This window comes from Phaethon aethereus (assembly GCF_964289735.1).
Source record: "Phaethon aethereus genome assembly, chromosome: 5".
In the NCBI taxonomy this organism is placed as follows: Eukaryota; Metazoa; Chordata; class Aves; order Phaethontiformes; family Phaethontidae; genus Phaethon; species Phaethon aethereus.
The window spans coordinates 13,516,107-13,541,585 of NC_138579.1; the positions used below are offsets into that span (position 1 = coordinate 13,516,107).

At 39.9% G+C, this 25,479-nt stretch overlaps 1 protein-coding gene across 1 annotated transcript in view; it reads right to left on the minus strand.

Annotated features, from left to right (window-relative positions):
- Positions 1 to 4,547: 4,547 nt before the first annotated feature.
- DYNC1H1 (dynein cytoplasmic 1 heavy chain 1) overlaps positions 4,548 to 25,479 on the minus strand; it is a gene marked incomplete at its 5' end in the record, with an annotated part of 48,620 nt that continues 27,688 nt past the window's right edge. Inside the window, 36 exons of the mRNA XM_081999911.1 lie at positions 4,548 to 4,869; positions 5,307 to 5,434; positions 5,803 to 5,971; positions 6,362 to 6,504; positions 7,308 to 7,461; positions 8,316 to 8,527; positions 8,893 to 8,996; positions 9,196 to 9,413; positions 9,626 to 9,796; positions 10,069 to 10,182; positions 10,532 to 10,655; positions 10,983 to 11,043; positions 11,125 to 11,236; positions 11,512 to 11,672; positions 12,815 to 12,890; positions 14,304 to 14,478; positions 14,571 to 14,665; positions 14,757 to 14,891; positions 15,060 to 15,313; positions 15,513 to 15,663; positions 15,745 to 15,891; positions 16,675 to 16,828; positions 17,251 to 17,378; positions 17,570 to 17,782; positions 18,339 to 18,554; positions 19,507 to 19,624; positions 20,276 to 20,471; positions 21,181 to 21,301; positions 21,415 to 21,534; positions 21,637 to 21,810; positions 21,949 to 22,153; positions 22,240 to 22,454; positions 22,533 to 22,694; positions 22,826 to 22,940; positions 23,200 to 23,333; positions 24,113 to 24,242. Of these exons, the coding sequence (XP_081856037.1) occupies positions 4,741 to 4,869; positions 5,307 to 5,434; positions 5,803 to 5,971; positions 6,362 to 6,504; positions 7,308 to 7,461; positions 8,316 to 8,527; positions 8,893 to 8,996; positions 9,196 to 9,413; positions 9,626 to 9,796; positions 10,069 to 10,182; positions 10,532 to 10,655; positions 10,983 to 11,043; positions 11,125 to 11,236; positions 11,512 to 11,672; positions 12,815 to 12,890; positions 14,304 to 14,478; positions 14,571 to 14,665; positions 14,757 to 14,891; positions 15,060 to 15,313; positions 15,513 to 15,663; positions 15,745 to 15,891; positions 16,675 to 16,828; positions 17,251 to 17,378; positions 17,570 to 17,782; positions 18,339 to 18,554; positions 19,507 to 19,624; positions 20,276 to 20,471; positions 21,181 to 21,301; positions 21,415 to 21,534; positions 21,637 to 21,810; positions 21,949 to 22,153; positions 22,240 to 22,454; positions 22,533 to 22,694; positions 22,826 to 22,940; positions 23,200 to 23,333; positions 24,113 to 24,242 (5,434 nt within the window). The 3' untranslated portion in view covers positions 4,548 to 4,740. The remainder of the gene's footprint in view (positions 4,870 to 5,306; positions 5,435 to 5,802; positions 5,972 to 6,361; positions 6,505 to 7,307; positions 7,462 to 8,315; positions 8,528 to 8,892; positions 8,997 to 9,195; positions 9,414 to 9,625; positions 9,797 to 10,068; positions 10,183 to 10,531; positions 10,656 to 10,982; positions 11,044 to 11,124; positions 11,237 to 11,511; positions 11,673 to 12,814; positions 12,891 to 14,303; positions 14,479 to 14,570; positions 14,666 to 14,756; positions 14,892 to 15,059; positions 15,314 to 15,512; positions 15,664 to 15,744; positions 15,892 to 16,674; positions 16,829 to 17,250; positions 17,379 to 17,569; positions 17,783 to 18,338; positions 18,555 to 19,506; positions 19,625 to 20,275; positions 20,472 to 21,180; positions 21,302 to 21,414; positions 21,535 to 21,636; positions 21,811 to 21,948; positions 22,154 to 22,239; positions 22,455 to 22,532; positions 22,695 to 22,825; positions 22,941 to 23,199; positions 23,334 to 24,112; positions 24,243 to 25,479) is intronic.

Below are 25,479 nucleotides of genomic sequence, written 5' to 3' on the forward strand. Positions count from 1 at the left end.
GTCCATGTTTAACCACACAGGGAAAAGAAGCCAGAAACCTCACTGTGGCAGCAGCCATGTTGGGACTGATTGAAAGGACTCAGTTTGACTCTGTTAGTTACAGAACTCTCCAAGGGACAACAAATGTATAACCCAGCTAATAAGGAAGAATTTCAGATCATATCCATGTAAAAGACCAAAAAGGGACCAGAGTGGGATGAAAGCTCTATAAATTTCATCTTGTCTACTGTTAGTTAAATACTGATCTGGTTTACTTTTCTGGTGGCAAGATACACAGTAACTCATTGTTCTCTCTATAGCAGTGTTTTAACTGCAGGAAGACTTAACACAGCTCTCCTTAGTTCCTCTATTTCAGGCCAACTTCACTAGGCCTTTAAAAATTAGACTGAGATACACTTTTTACTGTCTTTTAGCAAGGGGAAACATGTGGCTGCTTCTTCTCTAGGATGTTTCTTTACTCTGGTTTTACTTTAGTCAGTAATTCATAGGAAGGTGCTTTATAAACCTATGTCAACTTCTCTTAAATAGGTCATGCCTAGCCCACTTGCTGGAGGACTCAGGAAAGCAAGGGACTCCAGGGGACTGCAAGTAGGTTTATTATGCAGCAGCCTTGTTCTTGGTGTAATATAAATAAAGGTGGGAATGTGTGGATAAACAGAAAAACTTCCATAGTATGCCTGTGACATATGTTGTTTTAAGTGGTTTTAAAGCCTGCTGTATGTTGCCTTTTATATTTTTTTATCAACAAATAAGCATCCATCATATTTAGGGAGACCTTTATTTTAGTTTTTAGATCCTTATGATGGTGATTCAGAAGATGCATCCATTCACTCTGACTGTAGCTTGAATTCTTTAAATAGTGTAAAAGTTGCACCATGGGTGAACAGTGTCCCAAAAGCAATGGCTTTGGAGGATGCCGATACTTTAGAAAATGGAGAGTCCTTCCCTAAACCTCCAGACTGGCTCTGCCCAGAAAAAAATGTCAGTGAAATTCAGACAGTAAGTTACTGTAAAGCACCCCTGGAACGTGCCAGCCAAGAGAAGGATTTCCAGAGAAGCCTGCTGCAGTCATCTGAACTGACAAGAGCCACAGAAGCCTTGACCTCCATGTGGCTGACTCCTGACCCTTCCTTACTGATGAATATTAACTCTTCAGCCTCTGCAGATCTCCTTGCAAGCGCAGGTAACAGTGCCCTACAACTCATACAAGCAGCTGACTGTGATGGCATGATGGCCAAACAGCCCCTAATCAAAAGAAAACAAGGGATTTCCATTCCAGAGGGTGCTAGTGAAAAACTAAGAAGAAAGAAATTCCGTGTAACTTCATCTGAGGTATGAATAAATCACTGGACAAACTGTTCTGAAGAATGAATCTGGTGGAGATTTTTTTTTTGCAAATGGTACCTGAACAGAACAAGCTTTAAACAAACTAGCTCAAGCCTGGCACAAATGCAGCTGCACTGTGTACTGCAGGCTTTTGGGACCCACCTGAAAAGAGAGAATCAACTACACAAGCTTGTGTGGCAGCTCAAGTCAAAACCAGTGAAGGTATCACAGCTGAGCTTTATGTCTGGGGGCTGCTTTGGTGCCTGGGGGCTCTTGAAGCACCAGACTAACTCACTCCTGTATCCAGGACCTGGAGGTACCTGCCCCATTTCAGTGTAGTATCAGTAAGTTTCTACAAGGGTTTGTTGAGGAGGGAAGGAAGGATGACGGCATAGTTGAAATTAGTTTTCAATAGTTATAGCTTACCTCACACCTGCCTCATGTCAGTGTTTGGCTCTCCTCTATGAGGAGGGAACTAGCTGTTTGGTGAACTTGCAGGTTTGCCTCCAAACTGAACTGTAAAGCAATCTAGCTTTTTTTTTTCCTTCAATGAGGAAGAAGTTGACTTATGCTATTAGCACTTCTGTTTCTGTTTTGAACAATGTTTTAGGTATACAGTCTCAGCATACCTGCCCGTTTAGAACTGACATGGTGAAGGTGAACACATGAGCTAAAAGCACTCTTCTTCCTTAGAACAATCACTTGGGAGCTGCAAGTGGTGTGGGCAGATGGAAGGACAGTTAGCAGGAACTGTATCTCTATCTATCTGATCTCCTTCTCCTATGGGGTAACTTCTTTTACCACCTTTAGAGGCTGGGTAGTTGATTTATGTGGAACTACTATCTATAAATGTATACTGATAGCTTGATATATGTTGGTACCAACTACTTGTGAAAGCATTCATTCTGTATGACTGATTTTTAATTTCCAGTTTCTTTCATAAGGTGAAAAGCCACTCAAAATACTGTTTAACTTCTAGCCTTGCACCCTTCCACTAACATCTGCATATTTATTTTAAAGCAACTGTGCTTTCTCCCTTATTCCCAAGTTGGAGACAAAGATGGTTTTAATCAGCTTGGAAACCATGTGGCTAGAACAGAAGCTTGTGCCCCAAGACACAAGTGACTCTGCTTGCCCCGACTTGCCCCAGCATCAAGCAATGCTGCAGTTAGGGCCATTTACAACACACAGAGTCCTTAACTCCTTGAAAACAGCCATGAAGTTTAACTGAAAAAAAAAAAAAAACCACACACCAAAAAAACCCCCAAACAAAACCCACCACCCTTGCAGCTACAGATTTGTGGATACTGTACTTAGGCCACAGATTTCACTTGAATGCTGAATGGTCTTCAATCACCTCATCTGAGGCTAAATAAAACTGAATTATCCATCTTCAAATTGCAGCCAAGAACCCTGAACTAATCTGTGAGGATTTCACTTAAACCCATTGTTTAACATCACATACTGAAATAAATAATCCACTAGGAAAAAAAAAATACAGGAGCAGTCAGGAGAGAAAAAAGTTGAAAGGTAAGCCACAAGGGACAGTATTTACTCAGACATTCAAAGTCTGCTTATTTTGTATGAGAATCCAACAGTAGGTGAATTTCTGAACTGAAAATGTACCTTTTGTTAATTCAGGCCTAATGCAGAAGTTCGTTAACATATGAAGAGCTGAATAGTTTGGGAAGCTCTAGCTAGTTCAAGCATACCTGAGATGATCTTAGTCTCATCATTAGTACTTGCTAACAGGTGGAAGTGGTTTAACTGAAGCTTTTTATAGTAGCTGTAAGGTGGTACCGCAGCCCAGGAAGGAGTAACTGAAAGGTGCATGTTCAGCTGAGCTGCTAGTCACTACAAGTTGTACATACTTCAGCTAGTGTTTCACACTGCAACTGGTATCCAGAGTATGCTGCTATCAGTAGGAGGCCTGCTTCCTTACTGTATTTCAAATAATCCTGGAGAAAGTGTCAGTGTAAAATCCAGATACTAATATTCTGGTGATGGAAAGGAAAGCACTCCTAGAAGCTGAAACAGAACAAGGACATTATGGTTAAAACCAATCTTGGATGATACATGAAGGTCCCATCTCTGTTCATCAAAATTGGATGCAAACTACAAGCAGCAGACAAAGATTACATGATGCACTGCTGTAGGATTCATTCTTTTTAGGAGAACAAAACCAGAGAAGACAGTTCAACCTATGCAGATTAACTATAGGAGCTACAAAACAGCATGGAGAGGGTAGACAACAGAATTGTCTATTTTAGTAACTCATAGGCATCAACTGAAACAAGCATGTGAGGCAGGAAGAGGTAAATAATCTTCTGCCCAACACAGACCTGTGCTGTAGAACCACATACCTATTAAGAGTTGATGCAGGTTCAGAAAGTCACTGCTTTCATAGGAGAAATCACCAGAAGGAAGGAGCTGTCAAGACTTCTGTTTTGAAATTGAAAAGCTATGCACCTGTGTTCTGCACACACATCCTTGAACACCTGGTATTAGCTGCTGTTGGAGAGGATACTTGTTCTGACAGAAATGCCTACTCAACGAACTCAGGATCAAAGAAAGCAAGTGAACACCCAAACCACTACAGCAACCCAAGCAATTAGCAGGAACTCTCAGCTCCCGTAATTTGGTAACAGTTGTGGTAACAGTTGATGACATGCAAGTCTGAAATAAGATTGTAACTAACTCCTTGTTTAAGCATTAAAAACTATCCTTCTTCCTCATTACTGACAGGAAACTGCAGCCTTATTTCACCATAAAAGCAGCTTGAGAGTGAGGAAGCCCTGTGGGTCAAGAGGGCAAGAAAGTCTTGTTAGGATACTCCAGCTTCTGAATGCATCTCAGCAGGTTATTTCAAGCAAGAGCCAGTTCACTGCAAGTAATTCATGCAATGTCATCAGATTTCATAGCTGATGTCAGGCTTTGAGTCTTACTGCACTGAAGACTTACTTACATTCTAAGATTCTTGTTACTAGAGGTTAGCTGAACCAGCTGCCAAGTGAGCTGTATGAAGATCAACAGTATGCTTGAATATCAACTTATTACTTGTTATTCTCTGGAAAGATCATGGGTACGTTTTTTCCAGACAAAAACAAAAATCATAGTAAGAATTGTATTTCCAGAAAGAGTCAAAAGTCTTGCTATAGATTTTTGCTATAGATTTTATTTCATATAACATGATCCATCAAATATCACGTCTACCAATAACTGTCTAAAAAAAAAGGTCATCCCATTTTCCTTTGAAGAAATGTAGCCCACCAGCTTTCCAATGCACTGCCCCCTTTCTTTCTAGTCAACTTAACACAAATCCAGCTGACAGCCTAACCAGGTTACAAAAGCACGGGTGAACACTACATAGAAGACTGACAATTACTACAGCATTACCAGTCAAAACAAACTTTTTCACTCAGTGCAGAGCACTGCGACACCACGTTCATAGAAGCTACGAGGGTCTTCCTTGGTAGCTATTTCAAAGTCAACGGTGAAAATCAGATCAGCACGAGTGAAGTTCAGATAAACTGGTAAAGTAACCTGGGGAAAAACATAAATATGGAAGAAGAGTTATGTAAGGCTGATGGGGAACAGAAGAAGTTTCTGTAGTACTACACAGTTTTTAGGAGATGGGATTTTAATCTCAGATAACTCAATATCCAAAACAGGAGAAAAAATCCAGGCCTAATAAATTCACCTAAAGCACAGCCTTCCTTACAGGTATAAATTAAAGTTTTGGCCTGAAGAGTGTTAGTACTTTTGGATGCCTCTCTCTTATCTACTACAAAGAAAGACCTAGTCAACACTAGGTTTGTTTGCTGCTAGCCCGGAATTTAGATACCAACTGACACTAAGAGTATTAGAACAATCTGATTTGTGGTGCCCAATACAAGTATCCATAAAAGCTTTAGGAAAAAAATTACTAGGTAGATCTAATTATGAGAGTTCTCTTTAGTATCATTTTTATCAGTACTTACAACATTTGCTTTTTTATCAGCATTTGTCTGCTTGATCCAGCGAAGCTGTGTAATGGGCAGTACAGTTGAAATAGCATTTGAAAGCGACAGCTTGTTATTACTGCATGTAGCTCCCTGAAGCTTCAGGCCTGTAAATTGAAATACACTTTAGAGTTCTATGAGCTTTCATACATTCAGGCAAAGACTGTCTCCCTGTGTTTCATTTAAGGGTTGTCTCAGTCAACTAAACGAGAGGTAAGTATTTCACACTGCAAAATAAAGAGGTTGTAGCAGATACATTAGCCAATTCCACTTAAATATATACTGACCTGAGTCTTGAGCTGTATTAGCCTTTTAAGTATTTCCCTACTCTACTAAATCAAACTAATCTTTAAACCACTTCAGAAAGTGTGTATTAACTTTTGCAATGATACGATCTTCATTTAATACAGCCCATTTAATAGCAGAAGCTTACAAAAATATTTTACAGCAAGGACCTCCTTTCTGGTAAGTTTACCTGTCACTCCAAAACTGCATGCATCCAGTACTGCATTCTGTGTAGTTGTAACATTGACCTCAAGACAGAGTTCTTCAAGGGACCAACTGTTTGCTTGGGCAACATATTGTCTTGTAGCAGTAATATATGCTTCTGGTACAAACAGGCCACCAAGGCACACATGGATGTTCTATTTGAGGGAGAAAACAATTTTAAAAAAGGATATCAGCTGCAGTATTAATTAATGAGTATCATAAATATTACTTCATCAATTTATATTAAAATTTTCCTGCTGCTACTGGAACACTGTGTAACTGCTTTTTGCTCTAAGGCTACATCTTCTGTCGTTCTAAAATACTAAGTTTCCCTCTAATCTGTGTGAACAGTTAGCCTGCCAAACCCCTCCATTTTGAGATCAGGAGATACTCAACAGTATTTACAAGCACATTTCAGAGAACATCAACGGAAGTTGTTTTGCCCGAGGAACTACTCAGAAGTCTTGACATGAAGACTCCGTGCAGTAGTTACACAGCTCTACCTGAATTAGATATAACCTCTACAAAAGGTCAGCACAAAGTACCTTTAGTTCTTTTGCTCCACCAGAAGCAGCTGCCTGGGAAATACTCTGCAGCTGTTTAATGCGCTCACTGAAGTCGGACACCCACTGAATAACGGTCATACCAGCTGGCACTGTGTAATGAGACCAGCTACGAGGCAAAATACCTATGAAAAATGGGGTTAGAATTAAGTTTTGTTTGCATACGAGTTGTAATTACACACTACTTTGACACTTCACTTTTTCTCCCAACAACCATTAAAGACTTGGACCAATATATCAGCCTCTATCTTAAAAGGCTCCTCAGTAAGTGAAAGCACTTTCAAAGGTTAGAAAGCAAATGGCCTCCAGGTCTAGCATTTATTTAAAATGGCATCCAGTTACAGAAACCTTTCAACAGCAACTTCAGTTACACACAGCTATATACTGCAGTAATTGATCTTCAAGATTTCGTGAAGATTTGAGTTCTTTAGAAAAAAATGAAGAGGTCAAGTATCTGTGTTTTTGGAAACTCTTTTGTTCAAAGTAGACAGTAGAACTTCATGTATTACTAGAAGTAGGATGCCTGTGAAAATGCCACATTTATGTGCAATCTTGAAAAAGAAGTTTAGAGAACTTGAATATTTTCTAGGAGATTTTAGGAGCAGTATTATTCACTTTGTGGTATAAATAACTTTGTTCCACCACAATTCAGAGACTGAAAGAATTGAGAAAGATTTCAGCTTAGAAATTAAGCTGCTGATACAAACTGTACAAAAAAAGCCTGATGTTAGCTACCTCAACTTGAAATGCCAAATCAAACCAACTGGAATGTTACGCTCAGCTCAAAAATATTGCTTGTGTCAAATGGTAAAGTCAAAAAAACATTGCAGGAAAATTGGGATTACGCAGCTGAGCAAAATAGCCTCCAACTTACAGAGTGCAAGAGGCAAAGACAGCACTGGCAGATGCTAAATTTGAATTACCATACCTTTCACCAGTTCGTTTATAAGTGTACGCAAATAGTTGGTTTGTTTCTTTTTTCCTTCACACACTTGAACCACATCTGCAAGGTCCTGACGAACATCCTGAAGCAGCTTAGCTCCCATTTTGACTTCTCTCTCAAAGAACCGGAACAAAGGATCCTGATTGTCAAAACATTAAAAATAAGTTGCAGATCAAAGTTCAAGATTCTTGCTGGGAAGTATGACAAAATGCAACCCCCAAATCCTGGCTTGACTGACCAGTGACACTGTGACTACAAGCATTAGACATGAAGATGCAGTCCATGGTGTAGAAAGTGATTGTAGAAACTGTTTTACAACCAAAAATCTCCTCTCCCTTTGAGAAGCAAGACAGTGGAAGTCCGATTTGAACAATTAATGAAGACTGCCTGCTGCAGCTCCTTCCAGTCAACTCTGGATTTCTTTTAATCAGCACCTACTACCACAGTGTAAGTCTTTAGAAGCAGTTAGGCAATCATGGGCATATTCAACTGGGGAGCTTATTCCTGAGTTAGAGCTTAGGGTACTACTATCCAGATCTCAAAAAAGTTTCCTCCAGCTCTTGCAATTTTGGTTCCCAGTTAGCAGAAGCTGCTGCCCAATCTCCCCTCACTAATCATCACTACATTTTAGCAGTAATTAATGTGCACTGGCTCTAAAGGCAACATCTTAAGTAGCAGTCAGTGTGCTACAGGTACAACAGGAAGCACTTATTTCTTGCTACCTGATCACAGAGAAGCTTCAGAAGTGGTACCCTGGATAGAGAGTTTGCCATTGTATTTCTTCAGATAATCTTCAGAATACATAAACCAACTTTTAAGAGCATTTCAAGATACCCAGCAAGGCATTGCATAGCTATGTCAGTCAGAATCAGCATCGATACAGGTTCCATTGTCCCCTCAACAGTTTAATTGGTACCTGCAAATCACAACGCACTTGTTCCAATGTAATTTGTGTGCTTCCTATACCCATGTTCGACAAAACTTGGTTCTTACCTTAATGTTTTCCACAGTTCGCTTCAGATGGTTTAGAGTTTGCGGGATAAGGTGAAGCCAGTTAGAGGCTGTGGTATGCAGCGTTCTCATCCAGGCTGGGCGACCATCTGATGTAGAATCAGTTCTTGTCTTCTTTTCAGTTTCTGCATAAGCTAGATCATCCTCATCCTCTAGCATCTGCATTTTCAGCATTTTACTGATCATATCTATGCCTAAAACAGAAGGTATGCTCTTAGCCAGAGAAGCAGTGGCATCAAGATGAAAACATTCTACTACATGCAAGAACTAGGACTTAGTCTAGATCCAAGATGCAGAACTGCCTAGCTGTAGGTGGCTCCAGAGCTGACAATAAAGCTTTCCAGAATCAAGATGGGAGCTTGAATGTTTAATTCACAAGCTTCTGGTCAGTTTTTGGATTGCCTGAGTGCTTCACCTTGCAGAAATTAAACCAATTATGTTGAGGAAGGAAAGGAAAGCTATCAACTCTTCAGCAGGAGTTGTATTTTTCTTCTCCTTTTTAGTTAAAAAGGTAGCCTGGCAACCTATGTGAGACATTGTTAGCAAGTTCTGATTTTACCTTGTGTGGTGAGAAGAACTTTCTCTGCATTATTTGGCAGGCCCAGCCATGATGGTGTTTGTGTATCTGGCAGCATCTCAACCCACTGGACAAATTCTTCACGCCTGCAAGTCAGAGTTTTAATATTCATTAGAAGGCTTCCCCTATTAGAATGGCAAGGTAATTCTTTGCCTGAGAGAAATGATTACAAAGCTAAATTCCAGCACAGAGATACAGGTTAGGGTTTTGTTTGTTTGTGGGTTTTTTTGTTTTTTAACTTTTAAAAAGTTGTATGTAGAGATCAGGACAAGGGAAAAATTATACCTGATTCCATCTGGCATCTGAATATCTTTGTGTCCATCAACTTTACAAGCCAGTTTGAATTCACTATCAAAACTCAAAGTAGTGAACAGACGTTCCAAGAAAGTGTTTAACAAACGTTGATCAAATTCATTATCGATGCGACCTCCATAGATAGACTGTGCCATCAGTGTCTTTAAGGCAGACCAGGGGATTTTATCAGGTGAGATGTTTTGGCGGCCCTATAAATAAAATGTGATGTAATTAGCAGGAAACAATCTTTTTCACCTCTCCTCTGATAGAGGAATCAAATTCAAGAACTAAGTTAAATTCTCATCAGGTTATTTAAGCCTACTCATATAACTTACTAAATGTTTCCAGAACAGCCTGCCTCACTTAGAAGATCTTAAGTAATCTAAGTATTGCCTATATCTAAGTACACAAAAGTACTTGCCTTTGCTGTATCATCCAACCATGTATCTACTGTGTCACAGGCAGATCTCAGATCAGATTCTCCAAATTCATACTTCTTGGACCAACCCAATGGAGCATAGCGCAAACGTTCTTGGATAATGGCATGGAACCAGGCAAGGAGGAAATATAGACGAGCACGCTCGTTTGGAGACTAGGAAGTGGAAAGAAAGAAAAAATACACATATTACACAAGTGAACTGATAATCAAAGCTTGCTAAAAGGCTAGAAGAGATCAGACTTAATGCTAGATTGCTACCAAAACTGAATACATTCTACCAACAGAAGCAGCAAATACTACTTCACTTCTGGGAGAACAAAACAGTCTACATCTTAGAAGCTGAAGTTTTATCATCTTTTTCCAAGGTAAGATTTTAACACACACATTCTGACATTTCCTTTCACCCACACAAGCCGCAGCCTCACCTTGCACATTCTAGAAACTGGAATGCTACTGAAAGTCCTCAGCATGTTTGCCTTTACACCAGGAGGAGGTTCAAACACGAAGATTCGGCCAGCACGTAACAAATTCACTGGCACCTAGAAGAGAAAAGCTGAATAAACTCAAATCCAACTCCTTTGGCCTTCACTAAATTAAATCCCTCTAACAGCACAGTTTGCATTAGATTTAAATCATCACTATAAGCGTACAAACAGTGATGTAATGCCTTTCTTCAGGAGGGTAGGGGAAGCAGCAAAAGGAATGATACGAAGTTTTCAGCTACAATTAAGTTATCAGAGACCAAGGTTAGTAACTACCCTGACAAGAGTGTATTCTCCTCTCTCTTTAATGCAGAAAGGCAGTAACGAGAAAATCTCCTCTGGGTAGCATTCTTGGTTCTGCAAGCCAGTTATTCTACCAGAGCATCAAATTACAGATGAACATTACCTTCGGATTAATCTCCATGGTAAGGAAGAGTCTGAAGCAAGCATGGGGTTGGAGGGAATGTAGCTTCTTTTCTAGTTGCATGAGCCAGCCAGGAGCCAGGTGAACGTTCTTCAGCATCACCCATCTGTGAAGTTTTGAGAAAGAAAAAGTGCTTTTTTAGTGTACAGCTTATGGATCCTGGTTGTAGTCACCACAGAGAGTAACAGAATACGATATTAATGCTACGGATTTTCCTCTCTCTTTAAAACCTGTCTTTTACATAGAATCAGTTACTGTCTACTGTATATGGCCCAACTTTTCTGTTTTGCAGATACTTCTCTTGAAAATATTTAAATCAAATAGAAGTTGTGAAGAGCTGTGCTTATTACATATTTCAGTTTAGAAGATAGTCCTAATTTTTCTTTACCTTTTTAGTAGGCAGTATTCTAGCTAAAAAGGAGTCAGAGCTTACCTTCCAGACTTCACTGCTGTATTTATTGCTTTATCTGCTTGGTTAAACCCTTCAGCAGAACCTAAAAGACAGAAGGTTGCTAAAGCTCTTGCTGCTAACAATTTCATTTATGTTTAGGTGATGAAATATAATATATTCTTACCAATAGCAATAGAAGTAATTTGTGTATTCTGCTCAGCTGCAAGGTCTTCAACATGACCACTGGCATCGTAACCAGGCACTGAACACATCAGCACAGGGGTATTAGGTTTCACCTATCGACCGAGAAGTTTAAAAGGATACCAATCAGTCACTACATGAACACAAGAACACAGTAAGGTCAGTTTTCCTTCCCTCTGTCCAGCTAAAGATATTATCCTACTCTGAGTTTTACATTAACAAACAGGAAAACAATCCATTCTTCATACCCTGGGGAGAAGGGTAAGTGGAAGAAATGTTCCGGTGTATAGCCTTACTCACTATGGAACTCATGCAAAGTGACACCAAGCATTACCTCAGGATTTTAGCCTTTCAGAAACAAGCAGGTTACCTCTGTATCTACGATATGTGTCAGATCTAACGGCTGCTCCATAATGGACATGAAAGACTCTCCAAGATTTGTTGAAACAAAGGTATGTGCCATTGCCAACAAACGATCTGGACGGAAGGCCTGGATCAGAAGCAAGCGATGAATGGCCTGTCCAATAGGAGCTGAGAAGGGGAGACAGGATTAGATGGACAGGTAGGAAAACCATCCTCAACACCTTCCTGTTTTCAATTCTCCACTCAATTTTCCCCACCTTGTTCTGAAAACCATATATTTAGAGTTAATTGTCCCTTTGGAAGATCTCTTGCAACATATTAATGGAATGCTTATATTCTGTCTTCACTTTGACAGTGAAAAGAAACTTACCATCTTCAGTTGGTTTGTATTCTGCAACATTTTAACTACCTGCTCAACTGCTCATGTTGTGAGCCCTTTAAAAGCCTACCTTGAGAGGATGCTTTTGGATTCTACTGAAATGCTACTGGTTTACAAACTCTACAGTCTAAAGTATTGCCATGAAGTGATTTTAACTTCCGGGGACAGCAGATCTCTTCACATCTCGTCACTCCTTCAATAATCTGTCATTCTGACAGATTTTGAAGTATTATATACTTGTCTAGCATGGACAGGATAGATAACCTAGAGTTGCTTCAGCTAACAGTCAGCTAGTAACTACAAGCTTAGAATCCTTAATTTAGACAGCCACCTACAGGAATGAGCTCTGAATGATCACAGATGGCAAACACTTCCTAATGTCACCTTTCAGATAAGGGAGGAGCTGAAAGGCAACAGTCAGCCTTAAGTTCTAGCTCTTAACAAGTTAGCACTAACAATTACTGCACCAAGAATTAAGACTTCATGCTTAGACATAACTGCAGGAGGAAACATTCTAGTAGACCAGTCCCATCCTCTGAAAATCTGGGTCTTGGAGTTTTTTAGAGTATTGAGCTGCCTCCAGATTTGCAATGACTAAGGTTAATCCGAACTGTTATGCAATCTAATGAGAATGTGGAAGTATGTTTCATCCTCAGTGGAAGACCAGATCACAGGTTAAGGTGCAGGAACCAAGCGTAGTGACTATTGCTTTAAAAAGTTTGGTTTTATTGGTTTGGTTTTGGTTTTGTTTTTTTTTTAAAACAAAACCAAACCAAACCACCAGACTTGAGGTACTTCCACAATCCCAACTTTATGATTTTCCGAGGCATTAAAGTTCAAATTAAAGTTCTACTTTAAAATCACAGTAATTCTACTTAGATTAAAGTCAGTATGGTAGAATTGGTGTGGACAATAGTGCAATTTAACTTACTTGCAGGTTTTTCTTCACTCCAAAGGTATGGCACAGTCTGCTCTGGTGAACTGCTATCCAGCCAGATACAGAATTGCTGTATTGAAAGAAAAAGCAAAAAACTTGAAATGGAGTTTCATGGCACCAAAACTCTGCTGCAAGGTGCAGGTCCTGTTCATGGTGCAACAGAGATGTTCAATCTAAAAAACTGAACTTAAAAATCTAGAATTTAATGTACTGCAGACGTGTTCAGCTACATACCAACTTTCAGCAGGAAATGGAGATTGTTAGAGTAGGGTTGAACCTGGTACAGTCCAAACTCTACTAGCTCTGCATTTGCAAACAGATCTTTAAAATTTCTAATAAGTAGCTAAAAGTTTAAACAGTGAAATGCACAAGTTCATAAGGTTTTTCACATTTAATACTCATGACCTGTCTTTAGACATTTGAGTTTTCATCTATGATTAAGTCTTGAGAAATAAGACAAGGCAAGCATTGCTAAACAGAAGCACTATTATATTAATGGAAGTCAAATGTTAAACTTAGCCCCAAATGTTGTCTAACACTCAACACTGTTTCATCTTTTCCAAGGCTTCTAGATATAAATGGCTTGAGTGATTCATATATAAATGGTTTGAATGTTTCCCTGAGCAAGACTGCAATTTGACCAGCACATTTTGTAAGTTCTCGACTTATTTTTTGTCAATGAATTTCTCCAATTTCTGTTGTTTTTTTAAACAAAAATCCACATGTAAAACTCAAATTATGCTTTGTCTATTATGCTTTCTTTAGATGTGTCCAGTCATTTCACTGACATCCCCTAATTTCGCACTGCCTCCAACACCCGATTCTACAGATCTCTGCCAAGTCCCAGCCCAAGCTATACGTTATTTTAGCCCAGGCTGAAGAGTTTGAGGAAAACTAGACATAGCAAAGAGAAATCAATTTTCAATACAAAAACTAGACAGAGTAACCAAACAGGTACTACTTAAGATAGGACAAGTTTTGGAACATAGGGTTTCACAGTCAGGACACAGATGTATTCTTAGAACACTTAGGTCATCAGAAGGAACAAATGTTCGGCAGCTGAGTACCATCCAAATTTATTTCAAATAGTAATGTCCAAGAGCCCACCATAACAATGTTATGCATGGGTAGGGCTGCTCCCCTCTACTGCATGATTATCACACAATGGTGACACAGTAAAAGACACATAGTATCATACTTTCTGCTACCACAGGAACCGAAGCTGACTGCAAAGTTAGATGAATGGTGAAGCTGCTTCCAAGGTCGAGAGATCAACAATGCTGGTATTTACAACTGAAGTTTCATAGCTTGATTACAAATGAAGAAAGAACATTCACTTCCACAACAACTGCAACTACTTAACTGTAAGGCTTCCCTTCTCATACTAGGAAAGCTTACTTGTAAGCATGAAGCTCTTAAAGCAGACACTTACAAAGCTTTACCAGGTAGTTTAGTGCAGAAGCAAACCCTAGCCAACACTTACCTCATCAGCTTGAACTTTTGAAACAAGGTCCTTAAATGCAGGAAGGCAGCTCAACCTCATCATTGCTTCTATTTGCTCTACAGTCAAACCATTGATTTTTGGAAGAGATGCAGTGTTTAGTACAATCTCCTTCCCTCTCAAGAAGTGCTGGAATTCTGCATCATATGTAGGCTCCCTAATGTTAAGGGAAAAGGAGACTTTAGCTAGGTGCCTTATAGACATCACCCCCTTTTTCAACTAAACTGAAGCAAGAAAACAAATATTTACCCAATAGTGCCTTTCAGTTTAATCCGGGCCAGCAACATAGCAAATGTTATATGATCTTGATGCAGCATGCCACGTGCCACTCTATTGAAAGCAACCTACCAACAAAACAGTGAAGTTAGTAGCATAAGAAGCCTTAAACTCTGACCATTCAAAAATGAATTACATTTACTAATTAAAAAATTGAACCTGGAAGAGATCCTTTGTGATGATTGAGAGTCGTTGAGTATGGTCTGTAATTCCTTTCAGATTTGGGTTCTCATACAAGACATTGTGATAGATGTCCAAGAAAAACTGAAGAGAGTATTGGTACAGGAAATGTATCTGAAAGACAAAAGAGTTTGTGTTTTCTTTCAAGAGTCCTACTGTTTGATAGTCAATGGCTTATGCCCACCAAACTGCAATACAGCAGCTAGGGCTGGAATGAGGTAGTGCCTATTTAGCTTTGAACAGTAAATACACGAAGCTTCTGGTAGGAAGAACTCACCCTACCTGTTTCAGTGACTCCATAGTGAAGTAGATACTGCTGCATGCTGTAGAAAGAGGCAAGTACTGCTGAGAAACAGTCTCCACTTCTTGCATGACAATATCAGTCTCTTCTACTTTTCTAGTGACCTCTGCTGCTTCCTTCTTCAGGTTCTCAAGAGTAGTAATGATGGTGTCATCATCCAGGATTCGTCCCTTCACTTCATTAAGCGCTTGTAGTAGGGATTTTTCTAACTGACGCAAGCGCAGTTGAAATTCGCCTTAATTAGAAGAAAAATTATTGTATAGACGTGTTAGTTTTTAAGAATTACATTCATTGTGTATACTTTGCCATTGAACATCCTGAAAAAGCAAGAGTATCAGCTATAAATATATCTCACTCTGTATTTCTACAGCTAGAGTAAAACCACTGTATTGTTTTAGAATGGGAGGAAGTTACTTTAATTTTGGTAAGCATACCCTGAAGCTTGAGGAGGTCAGAGCGTTTTTCATCAACATCTGGTCTTTCAGCTTTCAGGACTTCATTCAGACACTGGCTCTGTAAGCTGCTGCGAGTTACTGTAAAGTTCACAAATGTAACACGAGAGCAGAGGTCCGGTGGGAATTCAACCTGTCACAGGAAACATCAAAAACTCTCTCAGCTCTCTGACATACTGTTCCTACAAACAGGACAGCCTTCTGTTTTACTTACTGTTGGATCTCTGGTGGAAAGGAAGATAACAAAGGATGGTGACAAATCAATATCTTGGTCTCCCAGAGTGATCAGAACTCTGCCTCCAGTTCTACGGACTTCACGATTCAGAACAGGATTCAGAACTGGATCATAACTCTCCACATCCTAGAAGCAGAGATGCACGAAGAGATTCTGTTTCTTGCAAGTGTCTCAAGCTAAAAATCCTGATCCAGCTGGGGTTTAAAGCTCTGGTAGCAATCAATTTGCAGTTCGTTTTGAATATGGATCACATTCAGAAGGTTTTAGATTTGTACTTGAGCTACACAACCACAGAGTTAGGCTATTACTATACAAAATCTCAGTAGGGGACTATTATTATTGTCTTAGTTATGATGCATAATAAGCCCTATTCTAAGCAGCACTAGCAACTGCTACTGATCTAATCTGTGAGCTAATCCTTTGTTTTCCCATTTCCCTACTAAGACATGAAAAATATATCCATCTCAAGTGAAAGTCAATTATTCCTACAGTTGTCTATTTCTTTTTATTACCAAAATGTCTTCCTGCTACTCCAATGTAATTCTAGGTAAGTAGCCATATTAGGTGCTATTACCTATGACTGGAGATAGCATATAGGAACAAAGGAATAGACAGACAGGTTGCTAGTCATTTTATAGAGTGGAAGTGAAGAAAGATCATTTGAAAACAAAAACATTTGACCTTAAAATGGTGCAAAAAGGAAATACCTTCTTTTGACCATGTATCTCACTAATCGTATTATTCTCAGGACTAACAGCTCACATTTCACTCAGTACTAGCTTACTTGTTAAATCAAAGTTCAAAAATAAAGTTGTTTGCATCTTACTAATGGAAGAATTGCAATCTTTTCCAGCACACAGGGCAGAATTCAAGAACCTGAAATAGTTCCTACATGATCATACAACTAACCTGTACCAAAAGCGGGTTACCAAATCTCAAGGCACTTTCCAAGTTCTTCCTGAAAGCGTCATCCAAGAAACTAGTACGAGTTATCTTACGGTCTTTATATTCATTCATGATAAACTCTGTAGCTTGCCCAGAGGGATCAATGATCAACGGATACCTAAGTTAGTAATAAAACACTTTCATTATTTGGCTTTTGACTGCAGACAGCCTCTAAGCAGTTTTATGAATATCAGTTGCATTATTAGTCTCAACTCTAAAAGCTTGTACATTGAAGGAGTAAGTTGCCCAGGTTCACGGCCTTAGTTCAGTTCAGTTTTGAAATGTAAGCCTGTGTTGGGACAATGAAATAGCTTCAGTTCAAGCCAACTTATTTTAACAGCTAGGCATAACAAAAAAGGCAAGCAAAGACAAACAAGAATTTTTATGTTTACACATGGCTGAGAAGCTTTTACAAATATTAGAAGCTCTCACAACAGTGAAACGGTGCTTTGAAAAAGTTACTGTGATTTTTTGATAGGTACAAAACCTTGCCTGCTGTGAGAATGTTGCTTTAGAATTCTACATCTTAGAATGAAATACCTGTTAAACCGCTTGAGCATGATGGCATTCTCAGTGCACAGGTCATCTGCAGGTAAAGAACTTGCTTGCCAGCGAAGCCGCTCATCTGCGTTGGATAAGTACTCTGTCCGTGCAATGTCTGTACGGAACTGCAAGAAATACATCCAGTTAGAGATTTGACTAGAGATTCTCCAATTAGCTGGTGAAGACGTTTTGAGTAAATGCATCTCTGCAAGGTATTCTTTTCCAATAGCTCCATTCTTTATTTAGCAATCTTAAAACTTCTTTAACTGTTGCAGTAAATTGATTTATGGTTATGTTATCATGACCATATCTTTACCTGGATATTTGCTTGCTGCAAATGGTGAGACCACGTAGTGAACAGATTCTGACGCATCTGCTGATCAAAATAGCCAGCATAGGCAATGAAAGCTCCTGAAAGTAAGCAGTCTCCTGCAATAGTGGACATCTGGTTCTTGAAAGTTTCACTTGTCTTCTCCCATCTTTCACGTTCAGCAGAAAGACTCTTCAGAAGAGCTGTGCTACGGTTTACCTAGAAATAAGCGGTGAAGTAGTCTCTTCAAGATGACGAATTGTTATAGTATTAAATGTCTCTGGGGACTCTTATATTGACTCAAGGCCCAAGTTAAATTTAAAAGCTCAGAATGAAGCCAAATTTGTGTTTCTTCACTTCAGTGCTCATTAATTATGTTGGTATTCAACTGTTATTTGGAAGAATTTAAAAGTGTAGTAGCAACATGCTAATAATTAGATCAAGCACCTTGAGAAATGCTTCTCCCTGGCCACCAGTGAAGTCCAGTTAAGGCATTACAATTACACTACACCCATGCCTGCTTCCAAAGGCTTCCCACTTATTTAAAGCCTTACGCAAACTGTCTTATTAATGAACCGTCAACATGAGTTGATATTTCTAACTCCCGCAAGGTTTCAGCAGCTTAAGAAGTTTGTGAGATCCAGGGGTGAAATGGACAGCTCAGATGCACTGCACAGGGGAAGTAACCAAGTCTGCTCACAGGTTTGGAGAATGGTTCAATTTCCAACTGTTCAAGATTAAAGAATAGAAAATTACTGATATATAGAAGCCTTACTTTTGCTTCTACAGCAGCCAAGTCTGCCTTAATAGCTTGAGCCTCTGAAATCAGTACTGCATATTCTTCTTTGTAACGGGCAATACTGGCCTCAAGATCACGAATCATCTGCTCTACTTCATTCGCTTTCTGCTGGTTGTCTTTGGCATCATCCTCCAGCTTCTGCAGTTCATTGCGTAGAGGTTCCACTCTTTTCAACATATCAGCATAGTTCAGCTGTAAACAGTAAAAAGGCCCGTTATAGTTTCTAAAATGACATGTGTTAATAAGAACCACAACGTTCAGATATATACTATCAATTGCATCTCTTCAAGCTTAGGTACTCGTGAACTGTATAAAAGTTAAAGCTACTTAAGAAAAACTTTATCAATCCCTAGGACTCTAATTCATACCAAGCCCAGGCACTGAAGTAATTGCTTTTTGCAAGATCCTTTTACTGCTCCTTAGACCTACAAGAAATCATCTGAAAGGCTGAGACCACACTAAAGTAGTTTACAGCATTGTTTTGCATAAATACTTGGTTGAATGTCCATGCTAGTACTGAGATAATATACCTTTCTTAGTAAAGGATTTTGTATAGCCAAGCCACAGAATAATGAGGATAGGACCTATTGGGAAGATTTGAAATAAACAGTGTCTTTACACATCAAGCCATTCAAGCAGGCAGTTTTAGTAAGTCAAGCATAGTGCTATACTGAACACCAACAGGCAAGCAAAATCATCCTTGGATATCTCAGTCTACGGTTATCTTCCCAAAAGCCTATTCCTTTAGGAAACTAGTCAAGTGTTTAAAAGCCTGTCTAAAAGAGCTGCCTGTGAGTGTGCCCCACTCTGAAGCAAGAGAGAGACTGCATAAATCTTGTTAAAAGGATTGCATTGTTTTCCAGGCTAGAACTGTATTGTCCTGTAGAATGACACTACACACAGAAAGGATCAGCTGTCGTTTACCTCAAGTTTCTTGGTGCAAAGGCCATGTAACAACTGGCTATTAGTACTCTGGCACAGTACTACAGGGCTGAAATCTGAACCTTCTACTGATTTCTCCGATGCAAAACAGTTTGCAATATTTAGTTGAACAGAGCCAAATTCAGAGCCTTTAGACAGTGTTACATGCCTTCAGGTTCACGCTTTTCACCTTGCGTTTGCTTTTCCACAGTACTGATTTTACCTGTGCAATTGCCCATTTCACCATAGGCCCGCAGGCCAATGATGCTCTGTTTACAATTTCATAGTTGTAACTTGGATTTGACAGGTAGTTTTTCTTCATCTTCTCACGGATGGCATCACTGCAAGGGAAAGGTTTTTAGAGATAGCATGAGTAGACTTTATGTCAGCAAACAGGTGTTCAGTATCTCTATCTGGCCTGCTTCCACAGCTGACATGAACATTTCCTAGCAGTTTTGCTGACTGGTATCTGAGACATTTTAATTAGTTCAAGATACTGTTTCAGAAATTACAGCTTATGGGTGTAACAATATTTTAGGATTAGTCACTCACAAATGGCTTAACTTCGCTCAGAAAAATTTGGGGGTTGGAATGGAATGGAATTCAGGAGGTCTCTAGTCTGACTTCCTGCTTAGATTCAGAGCCAGCTAGGAGGTCAGCCTGGATAAAGACCTCAGGAACCTGGTCTGTTATTGCTGCATAACTACTTTCAACTAATAATGTGGCTTTGGACAGCAACACACTGCTTTACAACCATGCCGTGAAGTTACTCAACAGCAGCTGTTTTGTCCCAGTTTGCATCCTTGCTTCTGTAGTCCGTTTCCTGTACCAACTACACATTCATTGGACTAAATTACACATGCAGGACTAAACTAGTCTCAAAAGAAGTCAAGTGCTACTAAAGCAATTACATGGATAGCTAATAATAAGGTCTAATTAAGACCTTCTGTATCTTTGTGAATACTTCATTCATATAAATACTCGCACTTCACCTGATTTCCTCAGCAGAGAAGTTAACAATAGTTGGAATGAAGTTCTCTCTCATGATGATGGAACGTATTTGTTTCCAGTCAGTTGTACTTTCACCCAGTAGTAGGCAGATGGACTCTAGTGCTAGCTTCACTGCTGCAGGTGGATTAGCCATAGAACGGACCTCTACCAGATGCTGTTTCTTTATTGACTTCACAGCTAACCAGTGCCAGAAAGATGATGAATGTGGATTGGGAAGAAAGAATGTGGATTGGGAAGAAAGAATGTGGATTGGGAAGAAAGAATGTGGATTGGGAAGAAAGAATGTGGATTGGGAAGAAAGAATGTGGATTGGGAAGAAAACAAATGGTTAGCAAAGTCTGTAAAAGTAGTTTGGATTAGCAAAAATGCTTCAGGAATCTCAAAAGGAATTTGAGATTAGAGAAGCAGATACTAGTGGATAACATTCACACTACCATATCACAAGATAAACTTTTGTGAATGACAACTTGCCAAAGGCAACTTATTCTGCTGCCTAAAAACGATTCCCTTAAATTATTATAAGCAACGACTCCTCTATCCAGTCTGACACCTTGATTGTATGCTGTCTGTGCAAGTAATAAGGCATCAGTGGTCTTTCTGATTATGAGGTTTCTTTATGAATATATAGGCTGAATAAATAACTAGAGCTTGTCTGCCAGAAATGAAGCCACAAGCGATAAAAGGAGTATCAAGTATCAGATCAGTACTACAAGCAGCACAAAATCAGAGCTCAAAGATTAGGAATTTCTTCAATGCTGTTCAGCTCCATGTTAAAAGCCTACACTTTTATTAGGCAGGACCCACTCAGGCTGCACCAAAATGCATTCCCATAGACTTCAGTTTTACATCCAATCCCACAGTGCGATCTCTTCAGGTGCTAACATACCATTCTGAGCTTCAATGACTGCAGGCTCCACCTTGTCAAGATCTTCTTTCACACTCATCTGCTTGTCTGCAATGACTTCCTGCTGCTTGTGCAGCTGTTCCTGAATCTCCTGGCTCATAACCTAGGAGGAAGTTTCACAGACAAAATATTGCTTTTTAGAAGTTGAACTTCCAGTACTTGCTCTGCAGGCTCAAAAATGCTTACTACACACAGAGATTTAATAAAGATTTTTACCTTTTTCTTCTCAGCTTCCTGCTGATCTTTCACCATCTTTTTCAACTTGTCATTGGCTGCTGCATTCTTCACTTCCAGTTCCTGACTCTTTATTCTTAGGTCACGCCGCAATTCTTCCACCTGAGACAGATTGTAGGATGGGAGAATTCAGATTAAGCACAGGGGTCTGTATTTCATCACTCCAGCCTTATAAAGGGCAAATTTTTAAAGGTATGTATGTACCTGATCAACTGTTTCCTTGATTTTTCGAAGGCCAACATTCAAATGCATTTGCTGTTCCTCCAATTCACTTCGTTTCTCATTGAACAAGTTTGCATAATGGTTGATGAAGTCTAAATAGTGGCGTGGTGTGATTGCCATGGTTCTGCCTCCTCGTTTTGCCAGACGAGCATTAGCCTTTAGGGAAAAGGAATTGTAGATCACATATTGGTTTTAAACCTACTCAAATGCCAAAGACCATACTTTTTAGGAAACTGGTGCATGATGCTGTGGCCTAGAGATCAACACAAGTTAAGCAATTTAATAAAAACATACCTGATGGAGAGTCTGATGAACAAACACACAACTGTTAACAATAGCTTCCCTATGTGATGGTGGTTGTGGTAGCTTATCATACACAACTGGCATGTAATCAGGCACAATATAATTTGGTTTCTCAAGATCCATTTTGCTTGTGAACTCTTTGCCCACTTGGTACAGTGCCTCAGTTGACCAGTCTCCAAACCAGTTCAAGACACACCTGAAATACAAAGCATGTGTGAAGACTTCTCAAAAAGTACTGTTTTAACAGCATTTGTAATGCATCTTGGAACATAAAGCAATTACCTGTTGAAGAGCGCAGGAGAGGTAGCTGCCCTGTCCTTCAGACCCTCAGAAGATGGATTCATAGTGAACACAACATGGAGATTGCGAATAACTTGGCTGGTGAACCATTTGTAGAGTTCTTCATGTGAATCTAACATTAAACCTTCTTTCTGTGCTCCTTCTTTACACTGAGTCATGAGGGTGGCATATTCATCTCCTTCAAAGAGACCAGGAACCTAATTCAAAAGATAAGTTTTGTTGTAGCTTATAATTATAAAAAGGTGCTTAAAAGTATTTACTTAAAATCTTCTTACCTCTCCATTGGCTAGGAGAGTGTTCATTCTCTCCAGGAATCCAGAATCCAATACGTTTGACTCATCCATTATAAAAGCTATTTTTTCATTTTTACAGCCAGAACGTCTCAATACTGTCCTAAGGTCTTCATCAAAATCTTCACCTGTATATTTTCTGTGAACCTAGTAAGATTTAACATTGGTTATTAACATATATCATATCCCCTTATTTTAGCTTTTAAGGGGATTTTTTAGTGGCCAATATTTAAGAAGTATGAGTTTTGATTTTTATTAAGTGAAACTAGCATGCCAACCTTAATTTGGTAGACGCTCAAACCATTCATCCAGGCAACAAATCTTGAGAGAGTTGTCTTCCCTGCTCCACTGACTCCAATAAGCAGCAAGTGGCCCTGTGGCTGACGGAAGATTCTGTAAAAGCACATAAGCAAGTATGTTTTGATCAAGTGTTACCAACTTACTGAAGCTTTTCCTTGAGCATCTAAACTTCAAGTTAGTCCCAAAACTGACACATCTTTCCAGCTAGGATCCTGCTATGGAGGCTAGAAGTAGATAATCTATGGACAACAATGGGATCATACCGTGTTCTTAGTCTGTACTCAGGCTACTAGATTTTAGAACAAGTCTCTAAATACTATTTGTATGAGCAGCAACTGAAATCTCCACTTACCGGTCAATTCTTAACACATGATCCAAGACTTCATTGAACAGAACAAGTGGTACATCAAGTTCTTCTTCATAAAAGACTTTAAGCCTAGCTTTCACATAGTCTCTTAATTCTTCTTGATCCACTGGAATATAATCCTAAAAGAATCAGTCAACACAGTATGGAATTTAAGATTAAGGGAATTTTGCATAGGGAATCAATTTCTGAGTACATGAAGGCAGAACTATTAGAATACTTAATGCAGCAATCCCATACAAAAGCTTAAGAATGCTGTACTCATTTACCTTTACCGGAACATGTCCGTACCTTAGAGTGCCACAGACAGCGGCATGGGGTTTTTAAACACCATTATCTACCGAACCTATCAGGTTGAGCCTGTGCTGCCAGTCATTGAAGAAACTAGGAAGTAGCATGACAGACTTAATGCCCCTCACTCCTCCAATTTATTTTACATAGCCTTTCCTAGGCATTTGCCATTAGTCACAGAGATGGGTAGCAGGCTACAAGGACTTTCGTCTTTACCTAGAGGCATTTCTACAGATTGCCCTGCTGGATCACTTCGGATTGCAAAAAAACAGTCCACCACAAAATTTACAATATCAGCATTATTCAAGGGCCACTGCCTTATCGAAGAGACTCCATAAGCAATAACTCAGCAACTTTCTGGGAGTGTTATCCTGTTCTTGAGAAATACTATTTAATACTGCCTTTGTCTATTGGGGTAGATCTTACAATAATAGCCCTGGCATAACAGCTATTAACTTTGTCATAGAGTGCACTTCAGATAATCACTGAAAGTAAGAACTTTTTAGAGATCAGTTTAACAAAATGATGGGCACCGACAATCTTGTTAATGTAGTCACAAAAGCAGCATTACTCAGTTGCTCCCGAACTATTTGATTTTATTTATTTTTACCTTCGACAGCCAGTTGCTGTATAAGATAGGTCTGCTCATAGCTTTTTCTTTGTCAATATTGGGGAAGTGCTTCAGAGCAACCATATCAATGTTCTCATCAGTCCAGCGTCTCTCCTCATCTTCTACAAGTCTGAAGAAAGAAAAAAGTCACTACAGTGACTACAAATCCTCTGTAACGCAAGGATATAGTCACATCACATAGCAGTGCTATCACTAAAGTGTATTTCTGCTTTGCATAGATATGACTCCCAAGAGTGTTAAGTTAAAGGAAAGGGAAATATTCTCATTTATATTCCAGATATTTAACATGAAGCACTGTATTGTGTTTGCATGGCAAAGTTTTTGGTAGTGGTGGGGGCTGCAGGGGTGGCTTATGCGAGAAGTTGCTAGAAGCTTCCCCTGCATCTGATAAAGCCAGTGCCAGCTGGCTCCAAGACAGACCCACCACTGGCCAAGGCCAAGCCCTCCAGCAACAGTGGTAGTGCCTCTGGGATAATATAGTTAAGAAGGGAAAAAACCCCCAGCAAGAGCAATTGCAGCCAAAGAGAGAGGTGAGAATATGTGAGAGAAACAACTCTGCAGGCACCAAGGTCAGCTGCAGAAGGAGGGGCAGGAGGTGCTCCAGGTGCTGGAGCAGAGAGAGATCCCCCAGCAGCCCATGGTGAAGACTATGGTGAAGCAGGCCATCTCCCTGCAGCCCATGGAGCTCCATGCTGGAGCAGATCTCCACCTGCAGCCCAGGGAAGACTCCACGCCAGAGCAGGTGGATACCTGAAGGAGGCCATGACCCCATGGGCAGCCCACGCTGGAGCAGGTTCACTGGCAGTACTTGAGACCCCGCAGGGAACCCATGCTGGAGCAGTCTGTTCCTGAAGGACTGCACACCATGGAAGGGAGCAGTTCATATGGCTGGAGCAGTTTGTGAAGAACTGCAGGCTATAGGAAGGACTCATGCTGGAGAAGTTCATGGAGAACTGTCTCCTGCGGGAGGGACCCCATGCTGGAGCAAGGGAACTGCATGAAGAGTTCTCCCCGAGGAGGAAGGAATAGCAGAGACAAGGTGTGGTGAACTGACTGCAGCTCCCAATCCCCCTGTGCTGCTCAAGGGGGAGGTGGTAGAGAAACTGTGAGCAAAGTTGAGCCCAGGAAGAAGGGAGGTGTGGGGAAGGTGTTTTAAGATTTGGGTTTGTTTCTCATTATCCTACTCTAACTTTCATTGTCAATAAGTTAAGCTAACTTCCCCAAGTTGAGTCTGTTTTGCCTGTGATGGTAACTGCTGACTGATTTCTTCCTGTCCTTATCTCAGCCCACAAGCTTCTCATTATTTCTCTCCCTGTCCAGCTGAGTGATAAAACAGCTTTTGTGGG